Source organism: Macaca mulatta, chromosome 16, assembly GCF_049350105.2.
Source record: "Macaca mulatta isolate MMU2019108-1 chromosome 16, T2T-MMU8v2.0, whole genome shotgun sequence".
Lineage (NCBI taxonomy): Eukaryota > Metazoa > Chordata > Mammalia > Primates > Cercopithecidae > Macaca > Macaca mulatta.
Genome location: NC_133421.1, coordinates 37620252 through 37641662, shown reverse-complemented (window position 1 = coordinate 37641662; position 21411 = coordinate 37620252). Strand labels below are relative to the sequence as shown.

The following is a 21411-nucleotide window of genomic DNA, read 5'->3' as shown; positions in this document are numbered from 1 at the left end:
AAGATGTGGGAGAATGTTAGGATTAAGAAGGGGAGGCTGTTCCATAGGTCAAGAGTTAGTTTGAATTTTCCTTTTCTTGCCACAGAAATGGCCTACATCTCTTTTTTGCAGGAGTTGCCGCATGGCTCCTCTCATCCAGTGTGACTATTGCCCTCTCCTGTTTCACATGGACTGCCTCGAGCCGCCGCTCACTGCCATGCCCCTGGGCAGATGGATGTGTCCAAATCACATCGAACATGTAGTGGTAAGCACAGCAGTGTCCATTCAGTCATCAACAGGCATAGCTGGAGCGTGGACTGATTAGTAGAAAGCATATTAAGGTCAGCTTGGTGCCAAGTTTACCACATATTTACCAAATATTTGACATATTTCAGCTATGCTTTTTCTCACAATGTTTTGTTTCGGCTACCCACACAGACTTTACTCACTAGTGCTTTGCTGTTTGTAAGTGACTTCTCCTATAGAGAATTAAGCAGTTGATGTTACAGCCCTAAAAGGGGAGTATATTAGATCCAACCTTAAGGAAATAAATCATTGGCTGTCTGGGGTATGTGTGTCCCAGGCACCAAATGAAGTTCAGTAAATAAGCTGTTGAATGAATAATGGTGTGAAGGTTCCTATTGCTTTATCTTCCAAGAGTCTTGGGTTTATTTTCCAGACTGAGGCTAGAACAGAGCTGTCACTTGGCTATCTCCAAAAGAAGTTTAGGACATCTTTTTATAGGCAGTTAGAACAGTCACTCACAAGATTGAATGGGAGAGGATTTGAGGAGGAGGAGCTCCCTCATAAGAGCAACCTTCCAGATTAACAGGGCTACTGCTTAAGACATTGTCTGTCAAATGATGATAACCATGGAATGACCGTTGGCCTTCATGGCAATGTGCTGCTGACCTTACACTGAGAGGAACCTCGGTTAAAGATTTGCACACGTTAAAGATTTGCACACGTGGAAGAGAAGAGTTACTTTGTGTTCTTTTGACTCATGCTACTCAAAAATTTTTCTGGAGGAAAATCTAGTCTTGTTTTGCTTCCTTGTATCTCTCCTAGTCTTGTTTTGCTTCCTGATGAACCAGAAAAAAAAATGACCATAAGCAGTTTACCCAAATATGAAACTTAAAGAGCAGCTTTCTAGCAGTTGACAACTTCTTAGTTGGTTACATTTTTACTAGCCACTTAAAGGTATTTCCTGATTTATGAATTAGGAAGCTGCCACAACAGGTCCTTTCTTTTGAATTAAAATGTAGGGGCCCAGATGTAGAAGAGGAAAAGTGGCATAATTTCGGTATGCCTTCTGTATATTATTGCAGAAACTCTTCTTTCTTTTCTCCCTTTGGCCTCTAAGAGCAATCCAGGGTTTTCCTTTCCAGTAGAGGAAGACTGATACCAAGATGGGTTAACTTACGCTCCTTGGTACCGTGGAGTAGGAATAGAGCAGAGCACACAGAGTTCTGGTTCTGACCCAGTTGTCAGCCAAGCTCCTATGTAGAACACAGTCCTGCTTTTCCTGTGAGAGAGGCCCTTGCTGGGAAGGGAGTCTGGGTCTCTTAAAGGTCAAAGCATATGTTTCCTCTGAAACCTGTGCTGCTATTAGAGGACCCTGCAAAGGCTTCTCTGAGCTGGAACAGAAGACTGTCAGAGGCTGAATTTGGAAGGGCACTTCTTGCTTGATTTCTCCTGCCTTCCTTAAGGCTCTCTAGGGAGCGGGAACATACTGGCTTTCTTCCACTGGACTGGGCAGGGCTGAGTAGGAAGTCTCGTCCATGTTCCCTTGCTCTCTGACAAGAGTGCCGACATCCTGGTCTCTAATTGAGGGAACCCATGTGGCCAAGGGCTTCTAGTTTTTAAACACAGGGAATGGGGTTAACTGGGACAGGAGGTGCCTTTTGAGGCTCACCACAGGGTTGTGTCTGCTTTGTCCCTAGCTGAACCAGAAGAATATGACACTGAGCAATCGGTGCCAGGTGTTTGATCGTTTCCAGGACACCATTTCGCAGCATGTTGTCAAAGTGGACTTCCTGAACCGAATCCACAAGAAGCACCCCCCTAACCGGCGTGTGCTCCAGTCAGTCAAAAGAAGAAGCTTGAAGGTGAGTCACAATCAGGGACAGGCAAGATGGTGGTCTGCCTGCCATCATGGGTTAGACAGAGGATCACTGTCCCGGTTTTACAGGCAGGGAAACTGAAGCCCCAGAGATGTGTTTGTGGTGTCTAGTGAGTAATGAGTGTGACCTTCATTTTAATACTTGGGGATGATGGTCAGGATTATGAGGGCCAAACCTCAAGTTAGCCTTCGAAGTCTACCAGTGTCTAGTTTTCCAAAGGATAAGCACTCTTCAGCCCATCCCACCAAACCCAAATGTGCTCTGTTGTTACGCTACCCTCACCTAACACTCATTCTATCTGTTTCTGTTGGATGGTCTCTGTCCACAAGGCAAGGTAAAGGTGGGGGTGATTAAGCAGAAAGAGCCATGTGGAAGGTGAAGAGCTAATCCCAGCTCAGGAACTTAAGTGGAAAATATCTAAAGAAAAGTTAAATCTGTTTTTCCAGGCTGCTGTTAATATATCACCAGTACTCCAAATTGTAGCATAGCTGTAATAATACCTAACATTTATATGCACTTGACATTGACCAAAGTGTGTTTACAGAGACTGACAGAAAAATTTCCCTTGAAAAGCATTTGGTGGTAGTGAGGATGTTTTTAAACCATTCAGTCCCCTCATTCAGTTAACCTAGAGGGCCCAACACTATATACCCATATATAAACTTGTTTTTCTCTTTTGAAATGATCCCACAGTCTTATGTGCTAACAGAAACCAGCACTTCTCAAGTATGACCACTTGGTGGCAGCCACACTTTAAAATCAATCACCCGCGGTGGCTCACGCCTGTAATCCCAGCACTTTGGGAGGCCGAGGCGGGTGGATCACCTGATATCAGGAGTTCGAAACCAACCTGACCAGCATGGTGAAACCCCATCTCTACTAAAAATACAAAACATTAGCCAGGCGTTGTGGCAGGTGCCTGTAATCCCAGCTACTCGGGAGACTGAGGCAGGAGAATCATTAGAACCTGGGAGGTGGAGGTTGCAGTGAGCCGAGATCACGCCATTGCACTCCAGCCTGGACAACAAGAGTGAAACTCTGTCTAAAAAAAAAAAAAAAAAACATCAGTCACACCGCTGCCATTACCTTCATTGGGTATCAGTCCTAACAAGATGCTAACTGTTGAAAACTGTATAACAAACTTAACTGGGCAAATATTTACACAGTCAGTGGAGACATAGATTTTCCAAAACTAGATTCAAATATTTTGGTGATGGATGATATTAAAAGTAGTATGCCTCATCTTAGTGAAACAGATCTAAAAGTAATCCAGACTGTGTAATTCACCGTATAGATTTGTCAGAGAACATGGCTGCTGAAGTGAACAGTCCAGGAGACCTTGATAAAAATCCTGTCGTTGTATGGTGCCCCTCCCCGCTTTTTAAGTGTTTCTCGAGTGAGGAAACTCAAAGGGCATGAGTTACCTGCAAAGCATTTTGTACTTGGACGGTTTGAGAATGAAATGAGGACTGTAGCACCATAGAACATTGGTGAAGAACCCCAGCTCTCTCCTGCTTGATTCTAGCAATTCAGGAAAAATCTGCTGAGAACTTTGTATCTTGGTTGTGAATTTCTCTTCCACTTAGCCCTTCACTCTTCCCCAGGGGTAGCCTTAGACTAGTCCACTGTTCCATTCCTCTTCCTCTCATTCCTGGGTGATCTCAGAAAGCCCATGGCACCAGCTAAGGCCATCACCAGCCCTTGGTGATGACTCTCAACTCCATATTCCATGCCTTTCTCCTTATATCCAGACTCATATCTGCTTGCCCATCCCACAGATATCTCAGGATGAACCTCCCTAAGACCAAAAGTCTTCTGCCTCCACATCTGCTCTGCCTCCTGTGTCTCCTATTAAAGTAAATAACAATGATCACTACTCAGTCCCTCAGACCAAATTCTGGGAACCATTTTCAGTTCTTCTTCCCTTGTCTACCATAAGGATTTTGTCACCAAATCTGTTGGTTCTCTGGATGTTTTCCAAATCCACAAAGTGCTATCACATCTCTATGCCTTACATGCTTCTCCCCCTCCCTTATTTTTCCTTTATCTGCCTGGAAGATCCTTCTCAACTTCCAAGTGTCAACTCAAATACTGACTTCCTATAAAATCGTCCCTAATCCTAAATTCCTGTCCCCCAAACTAAAATAAGCACTCTTTATGTTTTTAATAGCACCTTAGACATGTTTCTATTCTAGAACCCATTACCTTGTGTTATAATATTTCTGTGTTTATCTCCCCACTAGACTGTGAGCTTCTTGAGGGCAAGTCTTAAGTTTTATTCATCTCTGGATCTCTAGAACTTGGAAGAGTGCCTAGACACGGGAGGTGCTCAATAAATGTTGGTTGAATGTATGAATGACTTTGTTTGTGTGGCTCTTTCATTCTTACATGGTGTGATTCAGAGTGTGTCTTCTGTTTTTGTTGTACAAAAACGTCTGTAGTTGTTTCATGAGTCATGAATGAATGGATGAAGGAAACTAACATTGATTGAGTGCTTATCATGAGCCAGGCCTCATGTCAAGCATGTTTCTGTCTCAGTGACTGCTCACCCACTCCCAAACTTGACACTGAGCAATAAGAACCCAGAGTACCACTCTGAAGTCCTGTCCAGTGCCAGTCTTACACCTTTCAGGCTGAAGCAGAAGACAGCTCGCAGTGGTTTCTGTGTTCTGCAGGCCTTAGACCTTGATGAAGAAAAGTGGAGGCCTCACCTGCTATTTCCATTTCTGAGCTTCCTTTTCCTCAGCGGACCCCAGAGTGGATGGTCCCTTGAGCACCAGCACCACAGACAGAACAGCATACCAGGGCAGAATCAACTGGACATGTTGGAACTATCTCCCTCTCCTTCCTCCTCCTATCTATCCTGAACAGGTTCCCGATGCTATAAAATCTCAGTACCAGTTTCCACCCCCTCTCATTGCACCCGCGGCCATTCGGGACGGGGAGCTGATCTGCAATGGGATCCCTGAGGAATCACAGATGCACCTTTTGAACTCTGAGCACTTAGCCACCCAAGCAGAGCAGCAAGAGGTGAGTGAAGGCAGGGCTGGGATTCCAAACCCAATCTTCCTTCCATGTCACCACAGCTGTTATCGGAAGTAGCCTCAGTGTCATTCTTATTCCAGTCCCCACCCACCCTCATCCTAACCCCTCAAGAGTTGAGTAATCCAGGGGGAACCTCTGACTCAAATCCCAAAGGCAAGTAAGAGATCTACAAAGGCAACTGGTCTACTTCTCTCCGTTGTTACCCCAGTGCACTGTGAGATGGTCAAATCTATACTGTAGAAAGAGATGAGTAGACCCATAGAGAGGTTAGGTGATAGTGCTGGACATACCACAGGTGCTCGGGGTACTTGCTGAATATTGGTCACAAGTAAGCCTTAAAGGCAGAGTCAAAATGCAGATCCCAAGCTCTGTTGGCCAGAGGATGTGTTTCCTGCTGAGGGTACCCACAAGTCTTGCTTGGGAATGGAAATGGAATTCTGTGAGGAGTCAAGCACACTTTTTGTGAGCATTTGCAATGGGACCTTGGAAACTGCTTGTCAGCTCTGCTGCAGCCCTAACCACTGTGGCAGGAAGGACCAGCACCTCTCAGACCTCTCACCCCCGTCTCCTCTCCTCTCCTTCCATTGCAGTGGCTCTGTAGTGTTGTTGCGCTCCAGTGCAGCATATTGAAACATTTATCTGCTAAGCAGATGCCTTCGCATTGGGACTCTGAACAGACAGAGAAGGCTGATATTAAGCCTGTTATTGTGACTGACGGCTCAATCACCACCTCCTTGCAAACAGCTGACAAGACACCTACACCTTCCCACTACCCCTTGTCCTGCCCCTCAGGGATTAGCACCCAGAATTCCTTGAGCTGCTCTCCACCCCACCAGCCCCCAGCCCTAGAGGACATCGGCTGCAGTTCTTGTGCAGAAAAATCCAAGAAAACCCCTTGTGGGACTGCCAATGGGCCAGTGAACACAGAGGTGAAAGCTAATGGCCCACACCTCTACAGCAGCCCTACTGATTCCGCGGACCCCCGGCGACTTCCAGGCGCTAACACCCCCCTACCAGGCCTCTCACACCGGCAAGGCTGGCCCCGGCCCCTCACGCCACCAGCGGCTGGGGGCCTTCAGAACCACACCGTCGGCATCATTGTGAAGACAGAGAATGCCACTGACCCCAGCTCTTGCCCCCAGAGGAGTTTGGTTCCTGTCCCAAGCCTGCCCCCTTCCATTCCCAGCTCTTGTGCCAGCATCGAGAACACCAGCACTTTGCAAAGAAAGACTGTCCAATCACAGATAGGACCTCCGTTGACAGATTCAAGGCCACTGGGCTCACCCCCAAATGCCACCCGGGTGCTCACTCCCCCCCAAGCAGCAGGAGATGGTATCTTGGCCACAGGAGCCAACCAACGATTCAGCTCACCAGCGCCATCATCAGGTGAGTGCTGCTCAGCCTTGGGGTGATTTGGAATAATTTTATGCTCTTTCTGGCAAATAAGACAAGATTCCAAAAGCACTTATATCCCTGTGAATACTTCAGAGGACTTTGGCCTCTGTATTGTTTGTCTTACTCCCATTTCCGTAATAGAAGAGGAAGCACATGTTAACTTGTCCCGTTTATAGATGGGACTGCTTAGACTCTGAAAGCTTCAGTGATTTCCTTAAATTGACCTACGGAGTCAGTGGCAGGATTGGAACCACAGCCCAGGTCTCCTGATTCCATCCCACACCTTCCAGGCCTAGGCTTCTGCCTGTTTTGTTCTGTCACCTTAAAAGAAGGCAGGGTGCTCTCTGGAATTACTGTGATCAGCCTGAGGTTCTGCGTGATGGCCTCAGTATTGTTAGATCCGCACAAAAGAATGGATTCATGCTTGATGCATATTCTCAGAGTTCATCTGATGGACTTCCGTGTCAGGAAGCAGGGATAGACAGCAGCACTGTCTTTCAGAGGAGCTGTAGAGTGGGATGCCCACAGGGGTTGGTCTAGCCCAGAAGCTTGCCCTCGGGCCACATGCCAAAGGGCGGTCCTTTAGGTCTGTACTTGGCCTACTGTGGACCTGCTCTCTCAGCTGTCCCCAGACAGCACTCAGTACCTTGAGGTTGCTGACCCCGGCATCTGAACCAGGTTTCAGATGCTGCCGGAACCCCCTGTGGTCTCTCCCGTCTGAACTGAAGCTGGCCTCCTAGTCAGCTGGGAGTCTCGGTAACCAGGTGACTGTGATTTCTCTGCATGGGGGCCCCTGGTCCCAGGATGGCCCCACTCCCAGGCTGTTTTCCTGTCTCTGTTTATCGCTTAATACCAGTGTGGGTAGATTTTCCATGCTGTGAGTCATATTTCAGTAGGCAGGAATTATAAGGGCAGGCACCACTTATTTAAAAGTAGAGGCAGCAGGGAGGTGGTCATGGCCCAAAGAATGAAGCTGCCCCACCACTTTCCCCAGAGCAGTGGATTTCAATGATTCCCAGTGCTCTGGAGACTCCTGCGTGCCCGGGTGCTTTGTCATTCCATCTGCCCTTCCTCACCACACGTTTTTAGCTCTAGGAGTTCCAGAGCCTATGGGTTGAGAATCAAGAAGGGAACATCACCTTGGGTCCGAAATCCAGACCTGTCTCAGCAGTGGGGGATTGGACCGGTGGGTTTCCCTCAGGCGACGTAAGTAACAGTCTTCCTGCTCCGTCCCCAGATGGCAAGGTCAGCCCCGGCACGTTATCCATAGGAAGCGCTTTAACCGTACCCTCTTTCCCAGCCAACTCTACTGCCATGGTGGACCTCACCAACTCACTTCGAGCATTTATGGATGTCAATGGAGGTGAGTGAATGAGCTGCTGCTGTTCCATTGGTTGCTATGTTGAAGGTGCTATTCCTATACAGCATTCAGCTCATTTCAGAAAGGGAGGGAAGGAGCACCTGATCCCAGAGGCCTAGGGGGAGATGGGAATGAGGAGTATCCTTTTGGATAGGGGGGTAGGGTGAAAAAGAAAGCTCCTTCTTTAGCTCTGCCTTCTACCTGTGCATATACACATAATCAAAGATGGAGGGAGGACAGAGCCAAGCTGAACCAGTGAGACAAAAACAAAATCACTTTAGGCAGATCACCTGGATTTGCAGAATAAAACTAGGATCCTCACTCCCAAAGGAGGGACCTCATCTGTGGGAAACCCCTAAAGTCCAGGAGAACAGGGACAGATCTTGATCTCTGTGAACACAAGGTGGGTAGAAAATTCAAGTCTCAATATCAGACATCCAGGCCCTCCCCCACAGACAGGCAAGTGGTTTATTCCACTCTGCCGTTCTAGGAGCACTATTAAAATCAATTCACCCAACTACAGGAGGCAGCTGCACAGGCTGCATTGGGACCCATCTCACTGCAAATAGCAAGTGAAATGCCCAGCTGCAGATCCTTGTATGCTCTGTACTCAATGCTGTTTAAGTAAAAGTTACTTGACTGGATTTTAGAAATGCCGAACTATTTGCTCTGTGACCCTGATTTGCTTCCACATTCCACTTCCATCTCAGCAGCTTTTTAATCTTTCTCTTTGGCTAATAGAAATCGAGATAAATATGCTGGACGAGAAGCTGATCAAGTTTCTGGCCTTGCAGAGAATACATCAGCTTTTCCCCTCCCGGGTCCAACCTTCACCGGGCAGTGTCGGGACACATCAGCTGGCTTCTGGAGGGCACCACACAGAAGGTGCGCATGTACACACCTGTCACCACATCATCAGATCTCCCCTCTACGTGTGCGAATGGTCACCTTGCCTCCATGGAGAATCTGAGCTTCCAGTATTCAAATCTTCTTGTGTGCTTTTCATGGGCTTAATAAAGCACCATGGTTTTTTTCTGAAGAGAGCAGGAACAAGATGGCAACCACAGCTTTCTTATCAGACTTGGGGAAGTCTGCTGTAACTTTCTTTCATATATAAGTCCACTTTGAGACACAGCAAAGCAGCTACCAGTACCTTTGGGTATATGTAGTGTACTTTCTGCTTACTTGCTTTCAAATATTTGAATTAGAAGGGCTTTCCGACTGAGTGCAGTGGCTCACACCTGTAATCCCAGCACTTTGGGAGGCTGAGGCGGGAGGATCACTTGAGCCCAGGAGTTGGAGACCAGCCTGGGCAACACAGTGAGACCCTATCTCTACAAATAATTTTAAACTTAGCCAGGCATGGTGGCATACACCTGTAGTCCCAGCTGCTTGGAAGGCTAAGGTGGGAGAATCGCTTGAGCCTGGGAGGTCAAGGCTGCAGTGAGCTATGATTGCACCACTGCACTCCAGCCTGGGTGACAGGGTGAGACCCTGTCTCTAAATAAATAATAAATAAATAAAATTTTTAAAAGAATGGCTTCCCAAGAAGGAACTTTTCAAGTTCAAGGTGAGAAATAGAATAACCGTAGGCCAGCCTTCTGGAAATTTTCCCCAAGTGGTTAACTCTGTTTCAGGTATGTCTGAGCACTGGCCATTAAAAGCCTTGCTGCTTCAAAGTGTGGTTCCCAGACCAGCAGCATCAGCAGCCCCTGAGAGCTTGTTAGAAATGCAGAGCTCAGTGCATTGGTTTTTTGCCTATTTTTAAAGAAAACAGCAAAAGAAATGCAGAGCTAAGGCCCCTCCTCAGACCTATTGAATCAGAATCTGCATTTCAACAAGATATGTAGGCGATTCATATGCACATTAAAGTTTGAGAAACACTGGTCCATGCGGTCTGTTTTTCCATGTTCTCCCTATAGTACCAGCTGGAATATCCCAGATTAGCCAACCAGGAGCCCAGGAACTTACAGGGTACTGTCATCTCTGACTTCTCTGACTATCTTCAAAGATGGTCCTCTGCACCCTGTGTTGGAAATGCTGTGGGTGGGGAGAGAAAGTCTACCCTGCAGCAGCTCAGTGCTGGATGTGAGTCTGGAAAGATGAGTCATCCAGCGGGATTTTCTCCAGGCCATGAGCCAAAAGTCCAGATTTTGTTGGTTTATGTTTGGATCACAGGATCTGAGTTTCTGAATGATCCTATTCCTATGTTTGTCTTGTAGTGCAAAGAAAGGAGGTACAGGCCCGAGCTGTGTTCTACCCCCTCTTAGGGTTGGGAGGAGCTGTGAACATGTGCTATCGAACCCTCTACATCGGGACAGGTGAGCCAGCCAGGAAGCTGGGAGAGACACTGAATCTGTTCAGCCCTAAAGACTGATACCCTTACCCACAGAAGTTAGAAAGGGGTGAGGGAAGCCCTTTCCAGAGTTGACTGCTTTAAACCAGTGGATAGCTAGACAAGAGAAATTAAGAATAGAGACAATCAGCCGGTCACAGTGGCTCACGCCTATAATCCCAGCATTTTGGGAGGACGAGGCAGGAGGAACACTTGAGCCCAGGACTTCGAGACCAGCCTGGGCAATATGGTGAAACCCCATCTCTACCAAAAACAAATACAAAAAAATTAGCTGGGCACATGCCTATAGTCCCAGCTACTTGGGAGGCTGAGGTGGGAAGATCACCTGAGCCTGGGAGGTCAAGGCAGTGATCCTATTCATGCCACTGCACTCCAGCCCGGGCAACAGAGTGAGACCCTGTCTCAAAAATAAAAGAGACGATCAGTTCCTTGTCTTCCCTTGTTCAGGCCCTTTTGCTTTGTCTTTGCCCAGTGTTGCATCAGCAGAGATGAAAGTCAGCTCTGACTACTGCCCAGGGAGGCACTTTAAACACTGCGGGGAAGAACCCAAGGAGAAGGCAGATGCTTTGTCCCTGGTGGTCTTTGAAAGAGTGATAGGCTCACACATACCCAATCTTCAGTTAGCCCTGTATCTGTTTTTTGTTTTGTTTTGTTTTCCCTAGAAGTCCTAGAGACAGATAGTTCTATATCTGGTACAGAAGGACAGACAGATTAGTCCTTACCCTAGAAACTTCCCTTTCTTTAAGGTGATATGATTTTCTAGGCTCTGCACCCTCTTGTTGTATTTTCATAGAAATATCCCATCCTCTTCAGTAGCTCACTGTTCCCTTCTGGGTAGCAGCCACATGTTCTAAAGCAGATCAGCTGGCAGGGACAGTTGTTCTTTATCAGGAGCTTGGAAAAGACATCAGTTTTTGTTCAAAAATAAAAGGGGAGGGCCCTGAGCTACTCACCCTTGAAGTCTCTGCTAGTGCCAACCCAGAAGCTAACTCCCTCCCTGTCTCACCTCCCCGACACATGCACCTTACAATCTGTTCTCTGCCTTCCTTTTCCTCTACTCCTGCCATCTTGCAGGAGCTGACATGGATGTGTGCCTTACAAACTATGGTCACTGTAACTACGTGTCCGGGAAACATGCCTGCATATTCTACGATGAGGTGAGGGCTGGAGATGCGGTGGGAGGGAGCTTTCCCAACCTAAGGCCTCTCCCAAGCAGTAGGTTTTTGTTCAGTGCCCTGAGGGGAGGGAAGAGGGATTGGGAGTCCTCTCCTTTTCTTCCCTCCCTGTCATTCCTGGAGGAGGACAGTCTTGATGTAAAACAGCATCCTACCAGGGGTACCTGCTTCACAGGAGCAGGGCTACCATTTTTCCTGAGGTTAGTCACAGGCACAGCAGAGGGAGCCTACCCTAAAGCAGGGGAGGGGACCAGCATAGAAGGAAGCCAAGCCCTGTGGATGTGTCCCTGTGAATTTCATTATCATCATGGGCCAGTGAGTATCACACCAAGAGGAGCGGTGCTGAGAAGGCAGAGTGAAGGAGGATTGGGAGAGTAGGGGGTGTGGGACACCGGAAGGAAGGCTTCCCTGAGGAGGTATCTGCAGCCCCCTTCTGAAAGGACAGGGGCCATGACTGGGGAGGCAAGTAAGGGTTCCCTAGGTAGAGCAGCACGGCCTTCTCCATATGTCCTCTCCCCCTAGCCCCATGCCCCACACAGCCAACCACACATCTTATCTCCCCTCCTCCTCCTCAGAATACCAAACATTATGAGCTGTTAAACTACAGTGAGCATGGGACAACGGTGGACAATGTGCTGTATTCATGTGACTTCTCGGAGAAGACCCCGCCAACACCCCCAAGCAGTATTGTTGCCAAAGTGCAGAGTGTCATCAGTAAGTTGGAGCAGAGGTCTGTGGCCACAAAGCTGAGGCCGCAGTCAGGGTGGTTCTGACTTGCTGCCCATGGTCTGTCTCTTGCCTTCTTAGTCCTATTGGCCAAGCTCTACTTCCTCATGGGCCCAGGGCAGGCCACAGAGAAGCAAGTGCTGAGTACCCCCATGTGTGTACACACCTGTGGGGATTTCAGACTCCACCAACCCTTTCTGAGCATCCTTCATCCGTAGTCATGCAGCAGTTGGAATGGGGAGATGCAGGAGCCCAACCTTGGCAAACAGCCCACATGGGTTGGCTGCTCACTGTTCCTCTTCTGTGACCATCCCCCTTTTTCCCAGGGCGCCGCCGGCACCAGAAACAGGATGAAGAGCCAAGTGAGGAGGCAGCCATGATGAGTTCCCAGGCCCAAGGGCCGCAGCGGAGACCCTGCAATTGCAAAGCCAGCAGCTCAAGCTTGATTGGGGGCAGTGGGGCCGGCTGGGAGGGCACGGCCTTACTGCACCATGGCAGCTACATCAAGCTGGGCTGCCTGCAGTTTGTCTTCAGCATCACTGAGTTTGCGACCAAACAGCCCAAAGGCGATGCCAGCCTGCTGCAGGATGGGGTCTTGGCCGAGAAGCTCTCTCTCAAGCCCCACCAGGGCCCTGTGCTGCGCTCCAACTCCGTTCCCTAGGACTGGCAGCTACCCCGCTACTGGCCTGTACACCCACCCAAGACTCCTGCAATGCAAAAATGTACACAAACCAAGCCCGGGTGTTTTCTATACTCTACCAGAAACGCTTCAACTACAATCTTTGCATGAAATGAAGAAAACCTTTTGACTGTTTTTTAAAAATCCTTTTTCTTTCCTCAAGTTCTAGGGGGCATTTGCACATATATTTGTACTCAACATTTCATGGGAAAGGGGCAAACCCGAGCTGAGGAACAGCGTGGGCAGGGAGGGAAAGACCCATGGTCTGGACACTTCCTCCAACACAAAACCCTTCCCCACCCATCTACTACTCCCTCCCCCTCGCCCGCCGTTGTAAAATAATCAGAAACTTGTTCTATTTTGTGGCAGTGACAATAGTTTTATATTAAAAGAAAAAATACAGTTTTCATACAGCAAAATCTATACAATATCATTGTTTTATTTAATATAAAGATCGCTACCCACCTTCCTTCCATGGTTCCCACCCTCCACGTTATTTTCCCTTTCTGCAGCAGTTGCACTACAGGTAGCTACTGTGTATTATGGACAAATGAGAAATGAATTCTTTTTCTGGCTGTCCATCTGTTTTATTTCAAATAAGGAAAAGTGTATTTGGATTTTGTGTAAATACATCTAGTGATGACATTTTTTCAATGTTTTTAAAAACCGTGTACAGTACTACATGTGGTAGAGCGTTTTCTCAAATTGTCTATTGTAGCAAAAATGTTTTTGTCGTAAACCTGTTTTGTCTCCTTTTTTTGTTCTCTCGCCACTTCTCTCCTCTTCTTCCTGCCCCTGGTTCCCTCCTCTCCTCCCACCCCCACAACCAGTACCAATGTACATAGTAATTGTAATGTTTTAGACTTTACAGAAACTTTCCTGTATTCTGTATATAAAAAACAAAAATACTTCAAATTATGTTTTCTGACTGTCTGTCCTACCTGTCATCACCCTCAGAGGAGACCCTCTTTTAGATCTGGGTCTAGCAGGTGGGGGGCCTTTTGAACAGGTCTCATTCCCATAGGGAAGTTTGGGAGGGGAAGTGTTGGAGAAAAGTGAGCCAGGGTGGATGGAGGACAATGGAAGGACATGGGTGCGTCTGCTGGCCGCGGGGGCTGTTTCTTCAGAGAACCCTGACTGATAGTGGAATCCAGTCTTGACATGTCACTTCTAGTCATGTAATCTGCAGTCATGCTTCTCTACAACTGCTATTCCTCATCAGAAAATGAGTCTGCTGCATTACCTTAATTCTCAAGTCCCGGGAACCTTCATTAAACCAAATTTCATGCTTTCCTCCCAGATCTTAGTGAAAAACTCTGCAGGAAGTTTTCCTGAGGACAGCCTCCTCAGATGGAGAGCACCTCTGTGTATATTCCAGAACTGTTTGTGTAGGTGCATCTGCTTGTGTGTCAGGATTTTGCCTTAGGGATAAAGAATGAATATTCTATCCCCAGCCTCATCCCACAGCATCTACAATGGAAACTGGCCCCGGAATCTGAGGTCTGTCCCTGACTTTCATCTGCCCATCTAGGCTTCATCACTCTGCTCCCGGTGTCCTGATGGGCTTTTTGAACTCCCTAAGGACAGAAACTTGAATATCTTCCACTCAGAATTTCCAAATCTAACTACACTGCTGGGCACAGCATAAGTACCAAATATCAGGTTCCAGGTTGTACTGAATTTCTCAGGCAACGGCCTTCTGCCCTGGAATGCCCTTACGCATTCGTTCCTAGCTGGCCCCACCCTTCTTGCCATCATGGTCACTTGTAACTGAGTGATGGAGCTTCTCTGCCTGTCTCTGTCACCCGTGAGAACCATTCCAAAGGCAAATTTCCTCCTGAAAGGCAATAATAGATTTTACTGTCTATCTCTTCCGGCTTCCCTTCAGCCATGGAAGGCACTAGTGGGGCTGAGGTAGGGAGATACAGAGCGGGAATGAAGGAGTGAATTCTGACACCCCTTAACTGCCTGTGCCACCTTGAACAGTATCCCCTCTAGCCTGTGTGGGGAGAACAGGGAAGAATCCTAGAAGCTGGGGGCTGGATGTGAAGATAAAAAATTGAAGGATTTGGCCCAGTGCAGAGGCTGACACCTGTAATCCCAGCACTTTGAGAGGCTGAGGCAGGTGGGTCACAAGTTCAGAAGTTTGAGACCAACCTGGCCAACACAGTGAAAACCCATCTCCACTAAAATACAAAAATTAGCCAGGTGTGGTGTCACACACCTGTAATCCTAGCTACCCTAGAGTCCGAGGCAGAAGAATTGCTTGAACCCAGGAGGCGGATGTTGCAGTGAGCCGAGATCATGCCACTGCATTCCAGCCTGGGCAACAAGAGCAAAACTCCATCACAAAAAAAAAAAAAAAAAAAAAAAAAGACAGCTGGACATGGTGGCTCACGCCTATAATCCCAGCACCTTGTGAGGCTGCTGAGGCAGGCGGATCACCTGAGGTCAGGAGTTCGAGACCAGCCTGGCCAACATGGCAAAAACCCCTCTCTACTAAAAATACAAAAATTAGCCGGGTGTGGTGGCAGGGACCCGTAATCCCAGCTACTCAGAAGGCTGAGGCAGGAGAATCACTTGAACCCGGTAGGCAGAGGTTGCAGTGAGGCGAGAGGGCGCCATTGCATTCCAGCCTGGGCAACAGAGGGAGACTCCCTCTCAAAAAAAAAAAAAAAAAAAAAAAAAAGGAAGGAAGGGAAGAAAGAAAAGGATTTGTTCCTAGAGGGAAAAGCATCTAGGACTAGACTCAAAGACACACGTATATTCATGTACACACCTGACTTCAGACGGGAGGGACCATGCTACATACACCTCGAGTAAACATATGGAGATATTCAAGCACATGCATTGGCAGAGACTACAGATGCAGGCACATACCTGGAGGGACTCTGACGGAATGCACACAAACACCTACAAGGTGTTTACATGGTCTCACAGGATCGAGAGGCACGCACACAACCCGAAGGGTGATCCTAGGGACCATGGGCACATACACACCCGGAGGTCATTCACATACAAGCGTTGTAGATGCATGCACATACCTAGCATGCACTCCCAGGGTGTCCGTGGACACTGACACCCAGGTGTTCACACAGGCACACACCTAGGGGGCGCTCCCAGGGCCCAAGTGCACACACGCACCTCAAAGGTGTCCACGGAGGCACACGCCCCCAGGACACCGACGCACGCCTAGGGGGCGCTCGCAGGGCCGGCGAGCACCCGCACGCACACACACCCCTGCCCAGCCTCCTACCAGCCTCCGCCTTCGGAGGCTGACGCGCCCCGGCGCCGTTCCAGGCCTGTGCGGGGCGGATCGGCAGCCGCCTGGCGGCGATCCAGGCCGGCGCGGGGCCTGGGCGGGAGCCGGGAGGCGCGGCCGGCATGGAGGCGCTGCTGCTGGGCACGGGGTTGCTGCTGGGCGCTTACGTGCTTGTCTACTACAACCTGGTGAAGGCCCCGCCGTGCGGCGGCATCGGCAACCTGCGGGGTCGCACGGCCGTGGTCACTGGTGAGTGCGGAGGCGGGTGAGTGCGAGCTGGCGGGGCGCGCGGAGGGGAGGCCGGGCCGGCGGTAGCAGCAGCCCGCCAGGCTCGGCTCAGCTCGGCTCGCGCCTGCGGTCCGCAGGCGCTAACAGCGGCATCGGGAAGATGACGGCGCTGGAGCTGGCGCGCCGGGGAGCGCGCGTGGTGCTGGCCTGCCGCAGCCGGGAGCGCGGGGAGGCGGCTGCCTTCGACCTCCGCCAGGTGAGAGGCAGCGGGGGCGCGTGGGACCGTGAGCCGAGAACCCGCCGGGACACAGAGAAGCCAGCAAAGGGGCTGCGGAGGATCCGGGTCCAGGGAGGAGAGTGCGGCGCGGGCGGCTGAGCGCGAAGAGGGAGTGCACGGAGCGCCGGGGTCACCCGAGGAAGGCGCACCAGAGCCGAGTGGGGGAGGGGCTTCCTGAAGGCCGTAATTGCAGTTCTGAGACGTTTAAGCATCAGTAGAAGTTGGGTTAATGATTAGTAGGAAAGGCAACAGCAGAGGGCACAGCATAAGCAAAGGCCCTCAGTAAGCAAGAGAGCTGGACTGATCTGAAAAACTGAGAAAAAGATTTAATGAGGCTGAAGCACAAAGTATGAGGAAGATGGGCAAATGAGGGGGCTAGAGGACCTTCTAGAGCCTATTGAGAAGCTTGGATTTTATAGATTGGGCAGCACAGACCACTGGAGACCATAAACGGCCCTCAGTAGGCTCCGGACTGTCAGAATAGCCTTTGGAAGGAACCCCTTTGTGGCTGCGTGGTGCTTGGAGTGGAGGGGCAAGAGCGGGCGAGAGGAGACCAGTGAGAAGTCTGTTACAGATTTTGGGTAAATGGTAATGGGGAAAGGAGGTGATAATAATAGCAAGTACCTACCCAGTGCTGCTGGAGTGTATTTTACACATGTTAACTCCTTTCATTCTCACAACAGCTGGGTGAGATTGGTACTGTTATTATTATTCCCTTTATGCAGTGAGAGAACTGAGGCCCAAAGAGATTAAGTATCTTGCCCAAGGTCACACTCTAGTAAAAGGCAAAGTCAGGATTTGAATCCACACACATCTAGTAAACTCTAAGACGTAGGGGCAGATTTTATTAAACAGTAGGAGATGAACTCTCAGAATTTGGTTCCTGGGGAGAGAGGGAAGAGGAGAAAGATGCCTGGTGACAAGCCCAGCCCTTGCCGCTCCACAGGAGAGTGGGAACAATGAGGTCATCTTCATGGCCTTGGACTTGGCCAATCTGGCCTCGGTGCGGGCCTTTGCCACTGCCTTCCTGAGCTCTGAGCCACGGTTGGACATCCTCATCCACAATGCCGGTGAGGGGCAGCAGTCCCTGTGGGGTGGGGGGTGGCGGGTGGCCAGGGGCAGCTGCCCCCTCCAGCGGAAGCCCTGCTGGGGCCAGTGGACACATGGGAAGGATGCCCCCTACTCCCATCTCATAGATAGGGATGCCAAGGCTGCAGAGCTCCTTCTGGAGCAGCCACTTACATCTAGCCTCTGCCCCAGGGATCAGTTCCTGTGGCCGGACCCGCGAGGCGTTTAACCTGCTGCTTCGGGTGAACCACATCGGTCCCTTTCTGCTGACACATCTGCTGCTGCCTTGCCTGAAGGCATGTGCCCCTAGCCGCGTGGTGGTGGTAGCCTCAGCTGCCCACTGTCGGGGACGTCTCGACTTCAAACGCCTGGACCGCCCAGTGGTGGGCTGGCGGCAGGAGCTGCGGGCATATGCTGACACTAAGCTGGCTAATGTACTGTTTGCCCGGGAGCTTGCCAACCAGCTTGAGGGCACTGGCATCACCTGCTATGCAGCGCACCCAGGTGAGGTCTGGTTCTTCGGCTTCTGATTCCCCTCTCCTTTCCATGCCCTATCCTGTGCCCCTCACACCACTACCACCTCCCCACCCCCAATCCCTCATTGAGTCACAGAATCTCAGAGCAGGAAGGAAGCATAGTCCAAGGAGAGACCTGTTCCTTGCTGATCTTGGAACCAGGCTCTCCTGGTTTAGGTTCTTCCTCTCACAGCACAAGCCTGGGTGCTGAGCCCTGGGGGGTGTATGGCCATGAATAAGACCTGGATTCCCACCCCCAGGAGCCATCTGCACTGACTGAACTGATAATGATGATGATGATAGCTAATAATTTTTCATTCATCTAAGAAGCATTTACCGAGTACCTACTCTGTATAAGGCATTATTTGCAGTGCTGGGGATATAGCAGTGAACAAAACAAAGACCCTGCCCTCAGAGTTTGCATTCTAGTTTGGAGGAGACGGAGAGAGCCAATAAATATATACAATGAGGGGTGGTGATAAGAGTTCTCTGAGGAAAGAGGAAACAGGGCGAGGGGCAAATGGAATGGGAATATGGTGTGGCAGTCAAGGAAGACATATCTATAAAGGTGACATTTGAACAGAAGCCTGAAAGATACATGGCTCACTGGGGAGATGCCCAGAAAAAGAGAGAACAGTGCAAATAATAAGTGCAAAGGGGCCGGAAGCGGTGGCTCATGCCTATAATCCCAGCACTTTGGGAGGCCGAGGCTGGTAGATCACTTGAGGTCAGGAGTTTGAGACCAACCTGGGCAATATGGTGAAACCGCATCTCTAGGCCAGGTGTGGTGGCTCACGCCTGTAATCCCAGCATTTTGGGAGGCTGAGGCAGGCGATCACAAGGTCAGGAGTTCAAGACCAGCCTGACCAACATGGTGAAACCATGTCCCTACTAAAAATACAAAAATTAGCCAGGCGTGGTAGCGTGTGCCTGTAATCCCAGCTACTCAGGAGGCTGAGGCAGGAGAATCACTTTAATCCAGGAAGTGGAGGTTGCAGTGAGCTGTGATACCGCCATTGCACTCCAGCCTGGGGGACAGAGCAAGACTCCGTCTCAAAAAAAGAAAAAAAAGAAAAAAGAAAACCCTGTCTCTACTACAAATACAAAAATTAGCTAGACATGGTGTCTGGCACCTGTAGTCCCAGCTATTCAGGAGGCTGAGGCAGGAGAATCGCCTGAACCTGGAGGTGGATGTTGCAGTAAGCTGAGATCTCGCCACTGTACTCCAGCCTGGGTGACAGAGCAAGACTCTGTCTCCAAAACAGAAAAAAGTAAGTGCAGAGGCCCTAAGGCCTGGTGTGCTTGAGAAAGGCTAATGTGGCTGGAACAGAGTGAAGGGGGAGAGTGGCAAGAGGTGAGGTCACAGAGAGGCACTGGGTCCTATAGGGTTTGGAGGGAGGTTCACTATAAGCATTCTGACTTTTACTCTGAGTGAGATAATTGGGGATCCAGAGGCACACTTTGTCTTATGCAAGAGGTTATACCAGGATAACAAGATCTGCCGTATTCATATTACCATACTGCATTTTAGATAGTCACTGCCTAAAGCTCATTAGTAATTATAATAGCGATGATCACAATTAGCCTTTATTAAGCCTCTATTACACTCCATATCCCTAATGTCCAAAATAGTGGCTGGTGTACTGCAAGTACTTAATAAATGTTGGTTAAACAAGGAACAGGACTTGAGCTAGAAGAAAAGATGGAGAGAGACTGAGAATTGTTTCAGGCATGGGACACAGCATGAGCAAAATCTGGGATGTGAGGTGAACAAGCAGTTTGGATGGAAGGGAAGAGGCTTCATGCAGGAAATGGGTGAAGTCACCTCGCAGAAGTCCTGAATGCCTGGTAAATACTATCCTGGTTCCCTTGAAACCAGATTCTGTCCCTATTCTTCTAGCTCTGTTCTTTTTTTTTTTTTTTTAAAGAGACAGAGCTTCACTATGTTGCCCAGGCTGGTCTCAAACTCCTGGGCTCAAGCAATCCTCCTGCTCCACCTCTGGAGTAGCTGTGACTATAAATGCACACCACTGCACCTAGCCCAACTCCTTTCTTTCTTCCTGCCTACAGGGCCTGTGAACTCGGAGCTGTTCCTGCGCCATGTTCCTGGATGGCTGCGCCCACTTTTGCGCCCATTGGCTTGGCTGGTGCTCCGGGCACCAAGAGGGGGTGCCCAGACACCCCTGTATTGTGCTCTACAAGAGGGCATCGAGCCCCTCAGTGGGAGATATTTTGCCAACTGCCATGTGGAAGAGGTGCCTCCAGCTGCCCGAGATGACCGGGCAGCCCATCGGCTATGGGAGGCCAGCAAGAGGCTGGCAGGGCTTGGGCCTGGGGAGGATGCTGAACCCGATGAAGACTCCCAGTCTGAGGACTCAGGGGCCCCATCTTCTCTGAGCACCACCCACCCTGAGGAGCCCACAGTTTCTCAACCTTACCCCAGCCCTCAGAGCTCACCAGATTTGTCTAAGATGACTCACCGAATTCAGGCTAAAGTTGAGCCTGAGACCCAGCTCTCCTAACCCTCAGGCCAGGATGCTTTCCATGGCACTTCATGGCCCTTGAAAACCTCGGATGTGTGCCAGGCCATGCCCTGGACACCGATGGGTTTATTATCTTGACCTCCATGGTTACTTTCTGGGGCCCCAAGCTGTGCCCTGGACATCTCTTTTCCTGGTTGAAGAAATAATGGGTGATTATTTCTTCCTGACAGTGACAGTAACCCCAGATGGAGAGATAGGGGGTAATATGCTAGACCCTGTGCTTCTCGGAAATTTGGATTTAGTATTTTCAGGCCCCACCCTCATTGATTCTGATCATCTCTGGAGCAGAGGCAGGGAGTTTGCAATGTGATGCACTGCCAACATTGAGAATTAGTGAATTGAGCCCTTTGCAACGGTCTATCTAGGTAGTTAAATTACCCCCATGTTAATGAGGTTGAATAAGGCTCCCGAGCTAAGGGACTTGCCCAAGGTCTCACAGTGAGTAGGAGGAGGGCCTGAGATTTGAACCCAGGGGTCTGAGGCCAGGGCCGACTGCCACAAGATGGGTGCTGAGAAGTGAGTCAGGGCAGGGCAGTAGGTATCGAGGTGCCCCATGGGAGTAGGGGGACGCCTTCCGGGCGGATGCAGGGCTGGGGTGATCTGTAGCTGGAGCCCCTTGGAATAAAAGCGCGTTGACCGCGGAGGCTACGCTCGCTCCTGCCTCAACGCGCCGGCCCCGC

The 21411-nt window shown here is 49.7% G+C and overlaps 2 protein-coding genes and 1 long non-coding RNA gene across 9 annotated transcripts in view; 2 read left to right on the top strand and 1 right to left on the bottom strand.

The window, feature by feature from the left end:
• PHF12 (PHD finger protein 12) overlaps positions 1-13753 on the top strand; it is a 47908-nt gene extending 34155 nt beyond the window's left edge. For 5 of the 6 annotated variants that reach the window (XM_077968941.1, XM_077968944.1, XM_077968942.1 and 2 more), the window contains 10 exons: positions 112-244; positions 1923-2087; positions 4974-5132; positions 5738-6533; positions 7780-7905; positions 8644-8787; positions 10125-10223; positions 11333-11415; positions 12009-12147; positions 12486-13753. In XM_077968941.1, coding sequence (XP_077825067.1) covers positions 112-244; positions 1923-2087; positions 4974-5132; positions 5738-6533; positions 7780-7905; positions 8644-8787; positions 10125-10223; positions 11333-11415; positions 12009-12147; positions 12486-12820 — 2179 coding nt within the window. In that variant the 3' untranslated portion in view covers positions 12821-13753. 6 annotated transcript variants of the gene reach the window in all.
• LOC144335398 (uncharacterized) overlaps positions 1-21411 on the bottom strand; it is a 55164-nt gene that overhangs the window by 27104 nt on the left and 6649 nt on the right. The gene's annotated exons all lie outside the window — the stretch shown is intronic.
• Positions 16085-21374, top strand: DHRS13 (dehydrogenase/reductase 13). Of its 2 annotated transcripts, none has more exons than XM_077968940.1 (5): positions 16085-16365; positions 16466-16584; positions 17552-17675; positions 17866-18177; positions 20259-21374. In XM_077968940.1, the coding sequence occupies exons 2-5, from the start codon at positions 16489-16491 to the stop codon at positions 20708-20710; spliced, it is 984 nt and encodes a 327-aa protein (XP_077825066.1). In that variant the 5' UTR covers positions 16085-16365; positions 16466-16488; the 3' UTR covers positions 20711-21374.